The sequence below is a fragment of the Orcinus orca genome, chromosome 2, assembly GCF_937001465.1.
Source record: "Orcinus orca chromosome 2, mOrcOrc1.1, whole genome shotgun sequence".
Lineage (NCBI taxonomy): Eukaryota > Metazoa > Chordata > Mammalia > Artiodactyla > Delphinidae > Orcinus > Orcinus orca.
Window position 1 is genome coordinate 95,992,986 of NC_064560.1, and position 15,960 is coordinate 96,008,945.

Consider the following 15,960-nt stretch of genomic DNA (forward strand, 5'->3'; position numbering starts at 1 on the left):
GGTGAGAAAGATGATAATGTCAGTGATGATTATGATGAAGAAGAAGGCCACCCATCCTCACCACCACCATCGTTGTGACGGTCACCACTGGTGGCTGAACGATATTCTAGGTGAGGAGACGAGGTGAACAGAAAGGACTACAGGAAGAGTGAGTGCAGTGAACACGAGGGGGCTGTGGAAGGGGTGGGAATCAGGCTGGATCTGTTTGATGAGGAACCTTGCAATCATGAAGAAAATGGTGGGATCTGCAGTAGGCAATGCTCTATCTGAGAAGATCTCCCTGGCAGCTCTCTGCCAGATAGTCTGTAGTCTGGGAAGACATTAGGGACCAGAAGTTAATTAGGAAAAGATTAGGTGGAGTGGTCAATGAGAGCTACCTGTCGTGAGAAGATCCAAGCTACATATGCGAGTTGAATGAATGCATCACTGTAACCTAGTATGTAACGTGGTTGCACAGGCCAGGATGTAATGTCTACCAAACCAACAATACAACCTCCAGGGTAGATTTTTTTATGTTTCTTTATCAGGGAGTTCGACACTGCCAAGTATCTCCATCACACTTTGGGGGCCCGCTGGTCAAATGAGGACTGAGCTGTGGACTCATACACTCAGTATAAATTAACTGGGCATCTTGTAAGGGTCGGGCCATGTGCTGGGAGCCTTCATATGAGATGTGGTGTAACTGCAAACATGCCAGGATGTTGGACTAGAGGGCAGCTTAGAACACAGTGGCCACTGGTCACCATGATGAACCTTCCAGTGTGAAGAGAATGAGAGAAGTAAGAACAAAGTAGTGACTTTTTTTTTAGGATTTCAAATTTACTTAGTTGAAAGAACTTTCCTTTATTCTGAGATTATAGCCTTCCTACTTTTTTTTTTTTTTTTTGGTGTTAACATGTCCTTTATTTTATGAAATACTACTGATGTAGATATCAGGGTTTTTGTTTTCTTTCTTTAATTGCTGGGGTGGGCTTAGAAAGGAGACAATGGGGAAGAGGCACCGTGCAGTACCCAGGGTGTCAGGTCAGGGTATGTAGGAGTTTAGGGGTATCAATGAAACCCCAATTATCTACTTTGCAGAACTGAGGGGAAAAACCCCTTTGCTCCCGGCCTCTGGGGTTCATGTTGTTAGTGGCTCCTAATTATTGCTATCAGGTAACACCAGACCTATTTCCCACCCCTTCCAAAAGAATCAGGCATGTCCTGGGCTGAGAGAGCAGATGTCACACCCCTGAAATCAGACAGTACAAGAGCCACTTTCCTTATTAAAGATTCATTGCAATATGCAAGGCTAAAAGGTTATCAAAAAAAGACTTCCATCTTCCAGGGATTTATGGAACACTTCCCTATCATTAGAGTGACTGTGAAAAATACCTCCTAAGAAGAAAAAGATTATCATTTGAAGCTCTCATTTGTACTGAGAAACCTTGAGCTCCATTATTTAATATCCTTGATAGATACATGGCTTAATTTCAAAGCTCTGGTGTTCTGATGTCCTGAAAACCAAACAAATCCACTGAGACTTATCCAAGGGCCTTGAGGAAGAGGGCAATTTACTCGTGTTCTGCCAGACTGTCCAGATTTGAAGCGTGAGAAGCCCACAGCAGAAATTACTGGAGTGCTTTGACAAGGCAAGCCTGGGGTCTCTAAGGGGTCCCCAGCATCCCAGCTTAGCTTGGGACATTATCAGTCTGATAATGTTTGCATAATGTTTAATGGGAATTATCCTAATTACAGTTTCAGGCTATCATCTCTTCCTGGAGATACGAACCAACCAATCTTCTCTAAATTAGCAATTAAAGACCACTTATTATCCTGAAAAACCACATTAGTGTATTCACAATCTGACAATGGACATTTCCAAACACAGAGGATGTCTACAGTTCTTAGCTATGCTATCAGAGGATGGCAATTAGACATTGACGAGTAGTTGTTAATTCTGATGAGCATCAAACAGACATTAGTGAAGAATTCCTTGGGGATCCTTCAAAAGAGCAGGAGATACTGTCCAGTCATCCTTCCCTACTGACCCAACTCAACTGATGGGTCACTGGAGGAGAAATGATACCCCTGTCATCTATGTTTGTTGTCTACAACTGGTCTCTGAGGGCTTTTACACTTAACCATTTCAGTGGTCCCTGCATCTGGCTAGATACCAGAACCATGGGGAGATTTTGAAATTACTAGGCTTCACACCATAGAGATTCCAAGTGATCAGGGTGGGGGTAGGGCCTAGGAATGTGCATTCTAAAATGCTCCCAAGGATTCCAAAGGAGCCATTCTGAAGACCAGCACTTGGGAATCACTTCGTTATTTCATTTTGGAGTTTGCTCCCCACGACAACCCTACGAGGTATACAGGGGAGGTAAATAATTACCTCCATTTTATACGTGAGGGGACCAAGGATGTCTTCTCCATCTCTTTCTCCGCCGTGTGAATGTGGAAGGAAGGGTGCGACCGGCTTACAAAAGTAATGAATGAATAATAAAGAATGAAGAATATGCTGGACATATGATAAGCAGACACCTCAAGAAAAGAGGAGGCTTGCTAGTGGCAGCCTGGATCAGAGGGCTCCTCTGACAGCTCCTTAGAGAAAAGCCCCTGGGACCAAGTTAGAGGGGAACCTTGGAGGAAACGGGGCCAAGGAGTGCAGGAAAGCATCTGGGGGCCCAGGCCCACCTTGCTCATGGCTTCTGCGATGGCGTCGACCATGCCTCCCACCAGCCCCACTTCACTGGCAGCTTCATTCAGCGTCACCATGATGTCGTCCACGGCCTCCTTCATGAGCTGGGCGGCCTCCGTGATGGCATCGTGGGTGTGCTGTGCCTGAGGTGGGGGACAGGGGGGAGAAGATAGCTGTAAGATGTTTCCATAAGCAGAAGACAACGGTGCTCAATCTCTTAAGAATCACTTCACTTCTTTTACAGATAACCTTAAAAAGCAGAATATAAACCTACATCCCCGTTATGGAGCACAACAAATGTATGCTCTACTTTTTCCTTTCCTTTATTATGTTTGTACATTTGTTTGCAAAATAAATAAAAATCAGAAAGACAAAAAGAAAAAGATCTCTTTTTGCAAACAAAAGGAAAAACAACCCTGCAATTTCAACCAGCGTCTTATGACGTGACTAATTTTACGTTACTACGTTCAGGGTGGTAGAAAGAGAATGCCACAGATTCCCTAATATACAAGTTGACGGATTTAATAGAAAAAATATATATATAAAGAAAAACACGTGTTCATAACAAATGTGCTTCTCTTCAAAGTTGCCCAATACACTATAATTCCCTTTCTATAAATACAACTGGATTATGGAAATAGAGATACATACAGGAGGCAGAAATCTGCAGAAGGCTACATGGGCTTTGGAACTATGTCACAAATGACATTTACATGAGTTTGGAGGGATGAATGACGAAAGTTCTCCAGGGATAGACACTCTGCAGGCAAAGCCTGAGTGCTCATGAGTTCCCCTAGACAGTCCTCAGAGATGCTTTAACAACATGTATGGAGCCCAGAGCAGGCCCTGGCAAGTGAGTGAATGAAAGGATGAAAGAATGGTGGTGCCAGGCTCCCTAAAAAACACCTTGAGTGGTAGCAAGATGAAGGAGCAAAGAGTGAAGGTCCTGGGGTCAGAAAAAGCTGGGGTCGAATTCTGTCTCCACTGCTAAGTAGCTAAGTGGTCCTGGGCGTGGGTTCCTAAGCAAAATGGGAATAATTATAACAATGCTATGCAGTGGAATTCTGATGAGATGAGATGGTTGTAGACATCTTATCATTTATAATAAGAGCAGTCTAGTAGGGGACCGTGTCCTTACCTGGGAAATCTGAAATAATGCGGGGTGTTTTGTGTCAGAAGTGCGTTGCATCCGGTACCGGATGCCCCCGTGCAGTGGCCACGGCTACCCTGATGCTCCTCAGAGGAAGATGACCCCTCTAAAAGGCCCAACGAATTGCACCTTTACTTTGGTAGATGAGTAGGTAAGGAAGCCAGTGAGAGATGGTAAATGATAACTCTTTTGAGTGATGAAATAAAAGAGAAGAATTCAAGAAGAAGCTACGTGAGCCATGGGAACTGGCTCAGCTGGCAGAATTAAAAAGCCACAGGAATCAAGAAGAGTCCTCCAAATACAAAATCTGATGAGATGTGAAATATGTGATGGTTATCCTGAGGCAACCGTGCCAGGATGCAAAGCTCTCTCTCTGAGGGATGTGATGGAGTGAACTGGTAATTTAGGTTAATGGCTGATTTCATGGCACAGAGAAGGGAAAACACTAAATGTGCAGATTGCTTTATTTTGATGGAAGCCTGAAAAGTGACATCTCCTGTACATAACCCTCCAGAGGGAGCATCTCACACAAATATGTTCTCATTTATAAAAAAGATAAAATGTAAAAAAAAAAAAAAAAAAAAGGTAAAATGTCAGGTGTGCATTTCTGTAAATCTCTCTTAGAATGAGGCAACTATTGGTGGCACAAAAATGTTAGCAACTCTGTACCTTCCTATTAAACAAAGTACACATTTGCGGGGAGAAGTGAGAGCGGCTTGCCAAGCATCTGCTCTCCCATGCAGGCTTAGGAAGGTATCAGAAGCCAGTTCTGGGGGTGGCAGAAGTAAATCACAGAACAGTTCTCTGAAACTCCTTGGAAAACGTAAAGGACACTTTCTCCACACCAGAGCATCAAAACCTACAAAAACACATCCTTGCTCTTGGCTGTCCAGAAGTGAATCACCTTCCCATTTGCTCGTGGTGAGGAATTCTTTAGAAGGCCTGCTTCTCCTTCACTCCACATGTTTAAGTTTTTACAGATCCTTCAAGGGTCAGCTCAGAGGCCGTGAGGCCTCCTCCAATGACTCCAAGCCTCACCCAGAGCCGTGTCCTCTAACTCCAATGGCAAACCTCATCTGGGTCACACCACTGAGGCCAGATCCCACACATGGGTTGCCTGAGCACACTAGCTTCAGACCCCAAAAGACACAGTAGGCTCTCAATGAAGGCAGCCTTAACCAACCAAGAGCAATCTGGCAAGTGGAGTCAGCGGGCTCAACAATGAGGTCATTATTTTAGAATCTGGAGGGGATCCTTGTTACTGCTCCTCACAGAGCAGCAAAGGAGAGAAATCAGACTCTGTTCTTTTTTGGAAACGTGTCTGTAGTCTACTTCCAAGGGAGCCTTATTTCTTTATTATAGTGCTTCAACTACAAAGCCCAGTAAAGCAGGCATAGACATCACAGGAGTTTGGAAAATGGGAGAAGGCTACAGGGGGCAGATCTCAACTTCAGTAGAGGGGAAAAAACAGCTAATAATTAGAACTGCCCAACAATGGACAGGGTGGCATATTTGCTGGAGTGTTACAGGCAGACGCTGGAGAGGCCCCTTCAAGGAGGATGGAGGAGGGAAGTGAGTGGGGGAGGGGTAAGTGGGAGAGAGGTGAGTGGGTGGGGGAAGCTCTGGAGGTACAGAATGAGTGTAGAAGGGGGCTCAATGGGATGAGGGTGAGGTCACAGAGCAAATGTCTTGTACTCATGTGATCCATTAACACCAGGCTCTGGGACTGTTACTTTCTAATTTTTTTCTTTGGAACACCCATTACGTCAGGCATATTATCTCATATAATCTCTACAACTACTCCGGACGTATTCATTACCAACCTTATTGTTTAGATGAGGAAACAAATGAAGTTATTTGCCAGCAAAAGGCTGAGCTGGGATTTGAAATCCAGATATGTTGGCCCCCGAAGCTTATCCTATTTCTCACCAAACAAAAGACACTGAAAACCATTTAACCACATTTAGACCACATGCAAACAAGGACTACGACATCTAACACATACGTTTTATACATCACCTAACACGTAGCAAGTAACACTTAGTAAACATCTGCCCAAAGAACAGCACCCAAGGGGATTAAGTCTCTGCACTAGGCCTCTTAGGAAAGGGCCTTCAAGCCAACTTGTAGTGTCCCAGGCACCCTGTGACAAGCCTGTCAGAGTCTGCAGACAGCACAGGTACCTGCTACCAGCGACAGGATCCATGTAAACTCCTGCATCGCCGTCACTCATCACGTGTCTTAGTTCATCACCTGGTGCTTCAGGTCTTTCACTGAGAACTACTCCACACTGTTCTCCAGCCCACACTTCCAAGCAAAGGATGTCATTATAAAGCTTACAGTGCCAACTACAAATGCTCCCACCTGTGAGGTTCCTTGGCATACAACAGAATTCCACGAGGAGCTCTGAACTTGCAGTCCAAACAGATGTCTTAATCTCTTAAACATCCAGAAACCTACTAATTTGAGTTCTTCTGCTGAGAATGAAACCCCCTCAGGTTAGGCGTAGAGATGTGGCAGTAAACAGCCCTGGAGAAAAGATAACCTAGAACTGGGTCTGGAAGGCGAGTCCCAGCTGCTCCAGTTTAGGGAGGGAGCAAAGGGGGTGGGGGCCCCACTCTGGGGCATCCATCACTAACCTGTCACAGCCAAAGGGTGTCCTTCTTCTTGCTCTGTCCACCACTTCAGCAACCAGACTCATTTTTTTTGCCACAAAACTCGGAACAACTTGAGGGCCAAGGCTGGCTCTCAAAGTTTTTAGCATCCCCAGAATTAATCTCTTACGAGTTGCCAGATACATGAGTGAAAAACTGAACACAGAGAATGCAAGTCCAAGACATTATTCATGCTGCTTCCAGAATGGCATTTCTAGACTACGGATGGGCTGTGCCATTTTCCACTGCTCACTAGAAAGCCCCAGCCCCTGGGGCTCCTCCAGGAGGAGGCCTGTCACGATACAGCCCAGTCTTCCCTCCCGTCCCATTGTCCCCACACTCGGCACGTTCCGTACACACCAGACTAGAGTGCTATTTTCTAAAGAGATCACAATCCTTTTATAAACCTCTCTGTGCTTTGCAGATGCTGCTCCCTCTTCCCTGCCTCCTTCCTTGACCCCGCCCGGGCCTTGCTCCAGGCTGAGTTGGCCTGCGTTTCCACATGACCCCACGTGCACCTCGCCTGCGATCTCGGACAACTCGGCAGGGAAGCCTCAGCTTCTGCACATGTGCAGTGGGAACCTTCCCACGTCACAGAGTTTCTATGAAGATTACATAAGATGAGGGTGTAAGATGTAATAAATGACACAGAGTCACCATGCAATAGCTGTTAGCTCTGAGATCACCATTTTGCCATCTGAGTCAGTCTAGAGTCTTCTCTGCTATACCACGTGACTGATTTGAAGATCTTAGACATACAACAAATCACACTAAAAAAAAAACCCACAGGGGCTTCCCTGGTGGCGCAGTGGTTGAGAGTCCATCTGCCGACGCAGGGGACGTGGGTTCGTGCCCCGGTCCGGGAAGATCCCACATGCCGTGGAGCGGCTGGGCCCGTGAGCCATGGCCGCTGAGTCTGCGTGTCTGGAGCCTGTGCTCCGCAACGGGAGAGGCTGCCAACAGTGAGAGGTCCACGTACCGCAAAAAACAAACAAACAACCCCCCGCTATATATATATATATATATATATATATATATATATATATATATATATATATAATGGATCCTTGTAGCTCGTAGGTCACTATGCTACACAAATCTTTCCAGTAGTGCTCTCTCAAGTTAATCTGCTTAGGTGAAGACCCATTAAGATCACATGATCGTGTGGAGGCAGCTCCTAGAAGATACAAGTGGTGGTAGAAGCCTCCAGCCCCCTCTCCAGGTTCCAGAACCCTGAGGAAACTTAAGGTGCATGCTGGTTTCACAAGTAAAACAATCCCTGATAATTTCTCTGACCTCGAGAGAAAAGGACATGTTGTCACCATCTTTGGCCACTTAAAAGTACCTGGGTGACACATCAGGCTGAAGAAATGTTCCACCTGTAAACTGGTAAGGGAGATTTTCATATTAAACTACTGTCCCCAAGGCAATAGCAACACATGCCATGGGTGACCTTGACCATGTTTCTCTTTGAACTTAAGTACCAGGAACAGAAACGACACTTAGTGGAAAACAATAGAGGTTTGCTTTGTGTCAACACTGAACAGGTGCCAGGCAGGTATTATGGTTTTTATTCCTGTAATAACCACACAATACATGTTTCTTTCCCAAGGATGCTCACCTACACACACTGTCACGGAAAAAAAAAACCAAATTTCTAAATTAGCCTTAATTGTGTGCATTTCTTGGTTTTCCCCTTAAAGATCCCCGGGAAGGCCAAGAGAAGATTATTTCCCACCTTTAAATGGAAAATCAAATGCCACCATCCAAAAACTGGAGGTGCCCTCCCTGGAGGGACATGATACAGAGGAACGTGTGCTGGCTTCTCAGTGTCCTAAGTGAGCCCCTAGCATCCTGAGCTGTACCTTGGGGTTTCCTCCGCCTTCCTTGGCTGCGTACAACATCTGTAGGGCAGACTCTGCGAGCGTCTTGGTCTGGTCCAGCACTGTCATCTGCTGTTGATGGTCCAGAATCTTGGAGGTGACACCCACTGCAGCTAAGATCAAGGGCTCAAAGTAGCTCGCCAGTTGTGTCACCTTTCAAGACAAAAAAAAAAAAAAAAGAGCCCCAGATGCAACATGTAAATACTGTGTCTCGTTTAGGAGCCCAGCTGCTGGGAAGGGGTCTGGGACAGGGATGGGATGAGTCACAGGGAGAGGCAGATCTGCTGGACTTCACTTTTGTTTTTTTCTATTTTACATCCAGTATTACGAATTACAGTCACCATGTTATATACATATTAGGTCCTCAGACCTTATTCCTCGTTCAACTTTACTTTTGAGAGTACTTGTAATTAATGAACTCTTGTTCCGATTTTTCTTTTTCTGGGGAGCTCTTTGTCTGTCTCTCATCATGGCAGAAGTGCTAAGAAATCTGTTCTGAGATCCACAGTTAGGTGTGAGAATTTTACAAATCTTAATTTTAATTTCACAAATAGAACAGCTTTTGAAAGAACCAAAGGCGAGCATCTTACAAACTCAAAAGGAAGGGGTATAGAAGAAGGGCAGGGGAGCATGGTAGTTGAGAAAAGCACCCTGAGAGTAAAGACACCCTCAAAAGCATTCTGAGAAGCCAACCCAACTGCCCTCCGCCTCAAGTATTTTGACCGAACCGTGGATTTGGGAAAAAAAAGCAAAAATGATTTCCCATCAGTCAAGATGTGCTGTTTATGATGAGCCCAACCTGGGAGAACAAAAAAGCTTAAAGACAGCTGAGCACTGTTGCAGCAGAGGCCTGTCTCCAGTAGGTAACAGCATCGATGGTGCATACGGTTGTCCCTTGGTATCTGCAGGGGATTGGTTCCATGACCCCCCACGAATACTAAACATCCGCGAGTGCTCAAGTCTCTCATATAAAATGCTGTAGTACAGTCGGCCCTCTGCATCTGTGGGTTCGACATCTGCAGATATGGAGGGGTGACCGTATACGCTCACCAAAGCTCACGATCTACCTAGCATCCGTCATATCAGATTTTAACCTTTTGCTGTCCTTGCTTCAGACACTGTCATCTATTCCCCCTCAGATAAAACACAAGGACACTGATCACGCTTTTCCGTTCAACTCCTCATCTTGTGTGGCAATTACTAATTGCTAAATTATTCCCATCAGGTGTATTTAAGTTCACCTGGTGGGAATAGCCCTCAACTCCCTTAATGCTTCTTTAACCAGCAACTCCCTTAATGCTTCTTCCCATGATGTGGAGGAAGAATGAGGGTGATGGGGATGCAGGCAGGAAGGCTGCTTCCCACGGGCAGCGGCAGTCACTGGGTCAGCAACAAAGCGGGGAGTGGGAGTTGGGGGTGGTGGTGAGGGTCCAAAATATTAAAGTTCATTAAAGCTAATAGAGAGACAAGACTATCAGCTAACAATAAACATACTTTGACTGTTTTATCCCCAATTACAGTTATCTTACAGATAGGTTTCAAAACACTTGAACGAGGCTGCTGCTGGCCCTTATGGTGCTTTGTAGGAACTTTAAAGGGGCTGCCCATCCTCTGGGCAGACCTGATCGATGTCAAGGCACATGACTTAGCAGGATTCCGGCAGCCCCCCGTCCTGCCCAGCTCCTTGCTTTGGCCAAAGACCTCTGTGTAAGGCTCAGTCTGCATAATCCCCAGGGTATATTATAGGCAGGGACAGCCCTGCATATCTGCATTGGATTTCATCTCCTCTTCCCCTGGAAGGGTGGTGTCGCCACCGATTGCAGTGATGGGTCATCAGGGGTCAGGGTTCAGGAGGGGTCCCGTAAGTACTAAAGGAGTCAAAATGTTTAATGCATTAGAATCCAACATGTTTTCTGGATTCGTTTTATTATTTTAAAAGTACATTTTATCAATGCAACTGTAAAATGTCAAGGGTTGCTGTGTGCTGAGCATAAGTAAACACAACTCAACAGGTGCCCGACTCCCTCAGGAAGGGAAGATGGCTGGGTGGAGAGGAAGCTCTGCTTTCAAAGCCGCGAGATTTGAATCGTCCCTGCCAATTCCTTTTTAAGAAATCTTAGGCAAATTGCTTCCTATTGCTAAATTTCACTTTCCTCCTTGGTAAAATGTGATAGCACTAAGTTCCTTAAAATTTTAGGGGGATTAAGTCAGTGTGCGTAAAGGCCTCAGTACAGGCCTCTATGTAGTAAGCACTCCACACACACTAGGGGTCATTATTCTTCACCTATTGTAGGGCAAAGGTTTTGGAAGGGATGGGATTTTTTCCTGTATTTAGGAAGTTTAGCAAGGACTCTAATACCTCCTGTAATTGAGACCCATGACAGAACAGGAAACCTCCTCACCTGAGTTAGTACAGAAGTGAAAATAACACAGAATTTTGAGTATTTGGTATACGATGTTGGAGTCCCTAAGCCTAGGATGGCAGAGTGGGTTGAATGGTGACCCCCCCAAAAAGGTATGTCCATGTCCAAATTTCTGAAGTCTGTGAAGGGGATCTTACAAAGGGGTCTCTGTAGGTGTGTTTAAGGATCTGAAGATGAGATCATCCCACATTGCTTGGGTGGGCCCTAATCCTGATAACAAGTGTCCTTAGAAGAAACAGAAGAAGGGAAGGCGGAAAAGCGGGAGACAATGTGACCACGGAGAGAGACTGGCGAGATTCAGTCAAGGAATGCCGAGAGCTACCACAAGCTGGAAGCAGCAAAGAATGGAGCCTCCAAAACACGTGTGGCCCTGCCAACGCCTTGATTTTGGATTTCTGGACTCCAGAGCTGTGAGAGATTACATTTCTGTCGTTTTAAGCCCCCTAGTTTGTGGTACTTTGTTACAGCGGCTGTGGGAAACCAATCCAGGCGGGGTCCGAGAATCTGCCTTTGTCAATCACTCCCAAGTGGGACTGAAGCTGCTGAATTGGCACCTCACCTGAGCGCCATCATGAAGCACTGGGACCAGGTGGGCATCAACCACCAGCCCACGACCCCTCTGGATGGAGGCCCCCTAGGCTGCTTTTGTCCAGAACTCCCTTTCGGAAGGTGAGACTCGTTTAGCCAAAGGACCAGAGTAAATTGATAACTCAGGCGGCACCAATAAAGTTTCTTTTCATGCCACCCACTGACATAGGAATTAATTTTCCACACTGAACAACGTAAGGGCAGAGACAAGGATGCTGCCCTAGGAGTCTAGAAATACTTGCTTACGAAATTCCTACTGGAATCAAAAGTAACTGCTGAACAGAAGTTCGGTTTCTCTGCCAAACTCACTGTCCCCACAGCAGTCATATACGCAGTGCTCCAGCCCCCAGGCCCGTTCTACACCGCCCCCCCCCTTGCAAACTGCTTCATACAGGTGGACAAGCCCTTTCTTATTATAAACGCACTCAGGTGAGAAATGAAATTTACCGCACTTGCAATGGCAGAGAGATACTGGCCATTTTAAGCCCAAACACCTCTCCTTACACCCAGCAGGAAGCTTAGTAGGCTCTTAAGCTATCCTGTATTGAAAAAGCAGGAATATTGATTTCCTAAAATCAGTACCTGCAGAGATGATTTTGGCTACTGGATTTCTTGATCTGCACATCAGTACTGACAGCAGCACTGACAAATGCTAGGAAATCCTGCAGGTTGTTACAAACCCAATGTCTGCCCTCTCTCTGCCGAGGCACAGGCTGCTTGCCAAGCCAACTCTCCTTGAAGGATGTGCAAAATGAACCCCAAACAGGCAGAACATGATGCAGCACCTGCAACCACGTGGGTATGAACGCTCAGGTGAAGGGCTGGCAGAGTGGCCACACGGAAGCTTCAGCTGTCGAGGGTAAAAGTTTGCAAGTTTGCTTTGCTTCCTCACGTGTGAAAATGGACACTATATTAGAGGCTGTGGAGGAAAAACGTGCCCTAAACACACCAGAATGAGGCTGGCCAGCCAGGACAAAAGATGGCAGACACCAGGCCAGGAATGCCAAGTTCAGTCTCTGGCTTGTCCCAGCAAAGATCAAGAGTGATAGGTGACTGAAAACTGCCTTGGCGGCTGCAAAGTCTGAGCACTACCAGAAAAATTACCCTGTAGCTTTTGTCTCAATGCTAACTAAGTAAAAAGAGATTCCTGAAGTGGTCATTTTGGGAGAAGATGTTGACGGAGGCTGAGTGGTATTTTCTCTAGTGTCAGCCAGCATTGACCCGGCCCTAACACCTGCCCTGAGGCTTTGGGGAACAAGAATGACAAAATCAATAACAACTCTCCCCCCATCTCTTTCTCACACACTCTCAGCAGGATCCCCTAGTGCACATTACCTTATGTCCCAGCTGAGCTGCTTCTCCTCGAGCTGCTGTGGCAATGGGATCGATGAGGTGCCCGATTTCCTGGACCACTGAAGTCAGCTGCTCCTGCAGGGCCTGATAAGGAGAGAGAGCTGTCAAGTTCAGCTTACAACAGCTCCCCACGTAGTTGTACTGATTTAAAAAGGTCCATGTGAAAGATAAGGGAGGCCGAAAGAAATGGATATCAGAATGCCTGGGAGTGCCATCCAGCCACTGCTCTGACCCTCCCCGTCCCAGTGACCCTCAGTTCCCCTGGGCTGAACCCCTCCTCCCCACAGCTCCATCCATGAGGGACACAAGCAGGCCCCAGGAACACCTTTCCTACTGGCTTCTCACTCCTGGCAACCATAGTAACAACGGATGCTACTGGTATCTTTACTTTGGGTTATTCAGCATAATTACTGGAAAGCTGGAACTGCGGTGGCTTTCCAAGAAGGGAAGACAATTGTGTCCAAATGGAGGTAGCTAATGGTGGGGTCCGAGGGAACATCCAGGTTGCAGTGTCCTCAGAACTAAGAACCCCTTAAGCGGGGAGTGGGGAGGAGGGTGATGTAAAAATGACATCAGCTCTCTTAAAGCAGGACTATTTCCCAGAGAGCACACTGTGAAAACGGCCAGGTGAAATGCCCACTAGGCTATGGTCAGGTGCTCTGTTCGCTGTATTTGGTGATGTGGATGCCATTATCGAAAATGGCACCATCAAGGCACTTCTTCTCAGGTTTGAGAGACAGTTTAATCTCTCCATCCCAAAGAACCGAACTCACGCTATAAAGAGATGGGGCAAGGTATCTGGACGATGCTGAAGTGCGAAGGGGGCGGGGAATTCAACGATGGAGAGTGTTAACTAGTCGCGGGAAAGATCAGATCCCGCTGTAGAAATCTTCACAGGAGCTTCTTCACTTCATAGAGTCCGGATCAATAGATCAGAAGGCTGGACATGTTAGCTCTGCACTCGCCAGCACGGAATGGGGTGACTCCTGACAAAGTGACAATGTCCTGCTCATAGGAATGAGACTCGGGCTACTCTCCTACCGAACAACACTGCATATGGGCGGGGGTGGGGGGGTGGGGGGGGGCTTTGTGCAGAGCTTAGTCAACGAGAGGAGCAGCCTAACCCGCAAACTTGAAAACAAAAAAAAGGAAAAAGGAAAAAGTTAGAGAGATGGAGGCAGGTAGAGAGAAACCTCCACACTTCCAAGGGTCTTATTTAGCAAATTACTTCTTATCTTCCCACTCATCACGTAACTACAGTCAAGAATGCAAGACTATCCCAGCGAGGTCGTCTTACTACAGATGGCTTGTTAGATTAAATATGGTAGAGGTAGGAAGCACATGCAGATAAAGGGGAGGGATTTTCTTCCCAGGGAGGAAGTCAAGACAGAGGACATGCTTTGGTGATGGTGTTGAAAGGATGTGGGTGTGAGGGAGGTGCTAGTTACAGGGTGTGCTTGGTTGGTGGTAGTTCAGGAAGCTGCACACGTATGACAGGCACACTGTTCTGTATGCACATTCTACTTTAATAACAGGTTAACGATGATTCTAACATTCTGCACAGGATGAGAATACATATTCCTTCTTTCTTTCCTTGGAAATGGGGGAGGCGGGTGAAGCAACAATGAAATACACAGCTCTATTAATAAAAATGAGCAATTCCAATTCCAGGCCCTGTTTACAGACAGGGGCCAAAGTTCATTGTCGATGAGTTCAGTGTCGGGAGAGAAACACCAGTCAACAGACCATTCATATTTACTAAGTACCTTCCGAGCGTCAGGCACTTTCAACAGAAAGAAAGAAGTATGAATCAGGGGCCTTTGGACAGGTAACAGAAAAAACTCAAAGGAGCCAAGAAGGAAAATTCAATTCTCAACTTTGGAAAAATGGGCAAGAGAGGGCAATGTGGCTCTGAATTAACAGATACTAGATATTGAGTAACAAGGGCAGAATCCTTGATCTCTGCATGGACCAAACACATAGCGCTGAATGCTGAATTCGCCCATTAGTCAAAAAAGTGCTGAAATATGACAGGGAAGCACTCAAAATTTACACGCTTAGGTCTGCTCTACTGAATATGGTAACTCCACCGACTGACACACTCTTACCTGACAATGATCATCTCCCTCCAAATTTCAGCCAAATCGGAACCTTCCACCCCCACAGTACATGTGTTCCTTCATCAAACCATCATTCTCTGCTCAGCATTTGCCCGACCCCCTCCAAAAACTTCCCAGGCTGGTTCCAGGGGAAGGTGGCCCAATGATGAAGCTCTTTATCAAAAACATGTTGGTGCCATTCCCCCATCCCCAAAGCCTGATATTGGCATTCTTCAGTACTTCCAGAGGCTTCTGAGCTGGCCACAGAACCCTGCATACCTCCACGGAGATGTCGTCCCTCGTGGCCAAGCTCTGGCTGACAGCGGCCAGCGAGGCCTGCTCGATGTCCCGGATGCACCGGTTGATGCTGTCAATGGAGTAGTCACATTCCCTCTGTCCAGGGGCCTTGTCCCTGGAAGGGACACAGCAAGTAGAACATGGGCTCCACGGAGCGCAAGTCCCCAAACCTGCTCCAGAACTGGTGGGCCAGGAGCCCCTGTCTACTTTCTCTCCCACCCGATTGCTTTAGGGAGTGAATTCCTGACCCTTGCTTGGCAATGCTTCTCTGCATAGCCCAGGAATTTCTTCACTTAACACTTGTGCTAAGTCTCTTTCTGGTGGGAAGGGTAGGGTGCTGTCCACCATCTCAGGCTGATGCCAGGCAATGGCAAATGAAACAATTTGGACTTGGATTCTCCATTCACTGGCTTAGGCATAGGACCCTCATTAAAAAAAAAAAAAAAAAAAAAAAGGGCAGTGCTATTTCCAGTGCAAATATACTATGCTCTCTACATTGCATACTAGTTGCAAATGTCCTGGGCTGTGGTAGGAGTTAAAATATTTAGTGGATTTTTCTTTGCGAGGCATTAAGAAAGAAATGCCTTAAGTTTCAGAAGCAATTTCAAAAACAAAATATACCTGAGGAAAGGCATACACTCCATGCTGTGGGGTAATTAACTTTGGTCAACTTCAAAAATGTTTTATCTACTCAGGGGATGACTTTTCATAGTAGATAGGCTCCTACTACCACCATGGAGGTTAGAGATGCCCAGAGTTACTCTGGGACCTGGAATATTCTTTTTGTCTTATTATCAAGGTAAGGTAACCCCAAATCCTGCTAAATAAGC

The 15,960-nt window shown here is 46.2% G+C and overlaps 1 protein-coding gene across 1 annotated transcript in view; it reads right to left on the reverse strand.

Annotated features, from left to right (window-relative positions):
• Window positions 1–15,960, reverse strand: part of TLN2 (talin 2) — a 443,787-nt gene that overhangs the window by 63,560 nt on the left and 364,267 nt on the right. Inside the window, exons 40-43 of the mRNA XM_004274706.2 lie at window positions 15,113–15,245; window positions 12,717–12,818; window positions 8,353–8,523; window positions 2,680–2,826 (exon numbers count right to left, since the gene is read on the reverse strand). Coding sequence (XP_004274754.1) covers window positions 2,680–2,826; window positions 8,353–8,523; window positions 12,717–12,818; window positions 15,113–15,245 — 553 coding nt within the window. The remainder of the gene's footprint in view (window positions 1–2,679; window positions 2,827–8,352; window positions 8,524–12,716; window positions 12,819–15,112; window positions 15,246–15,960) is intronic.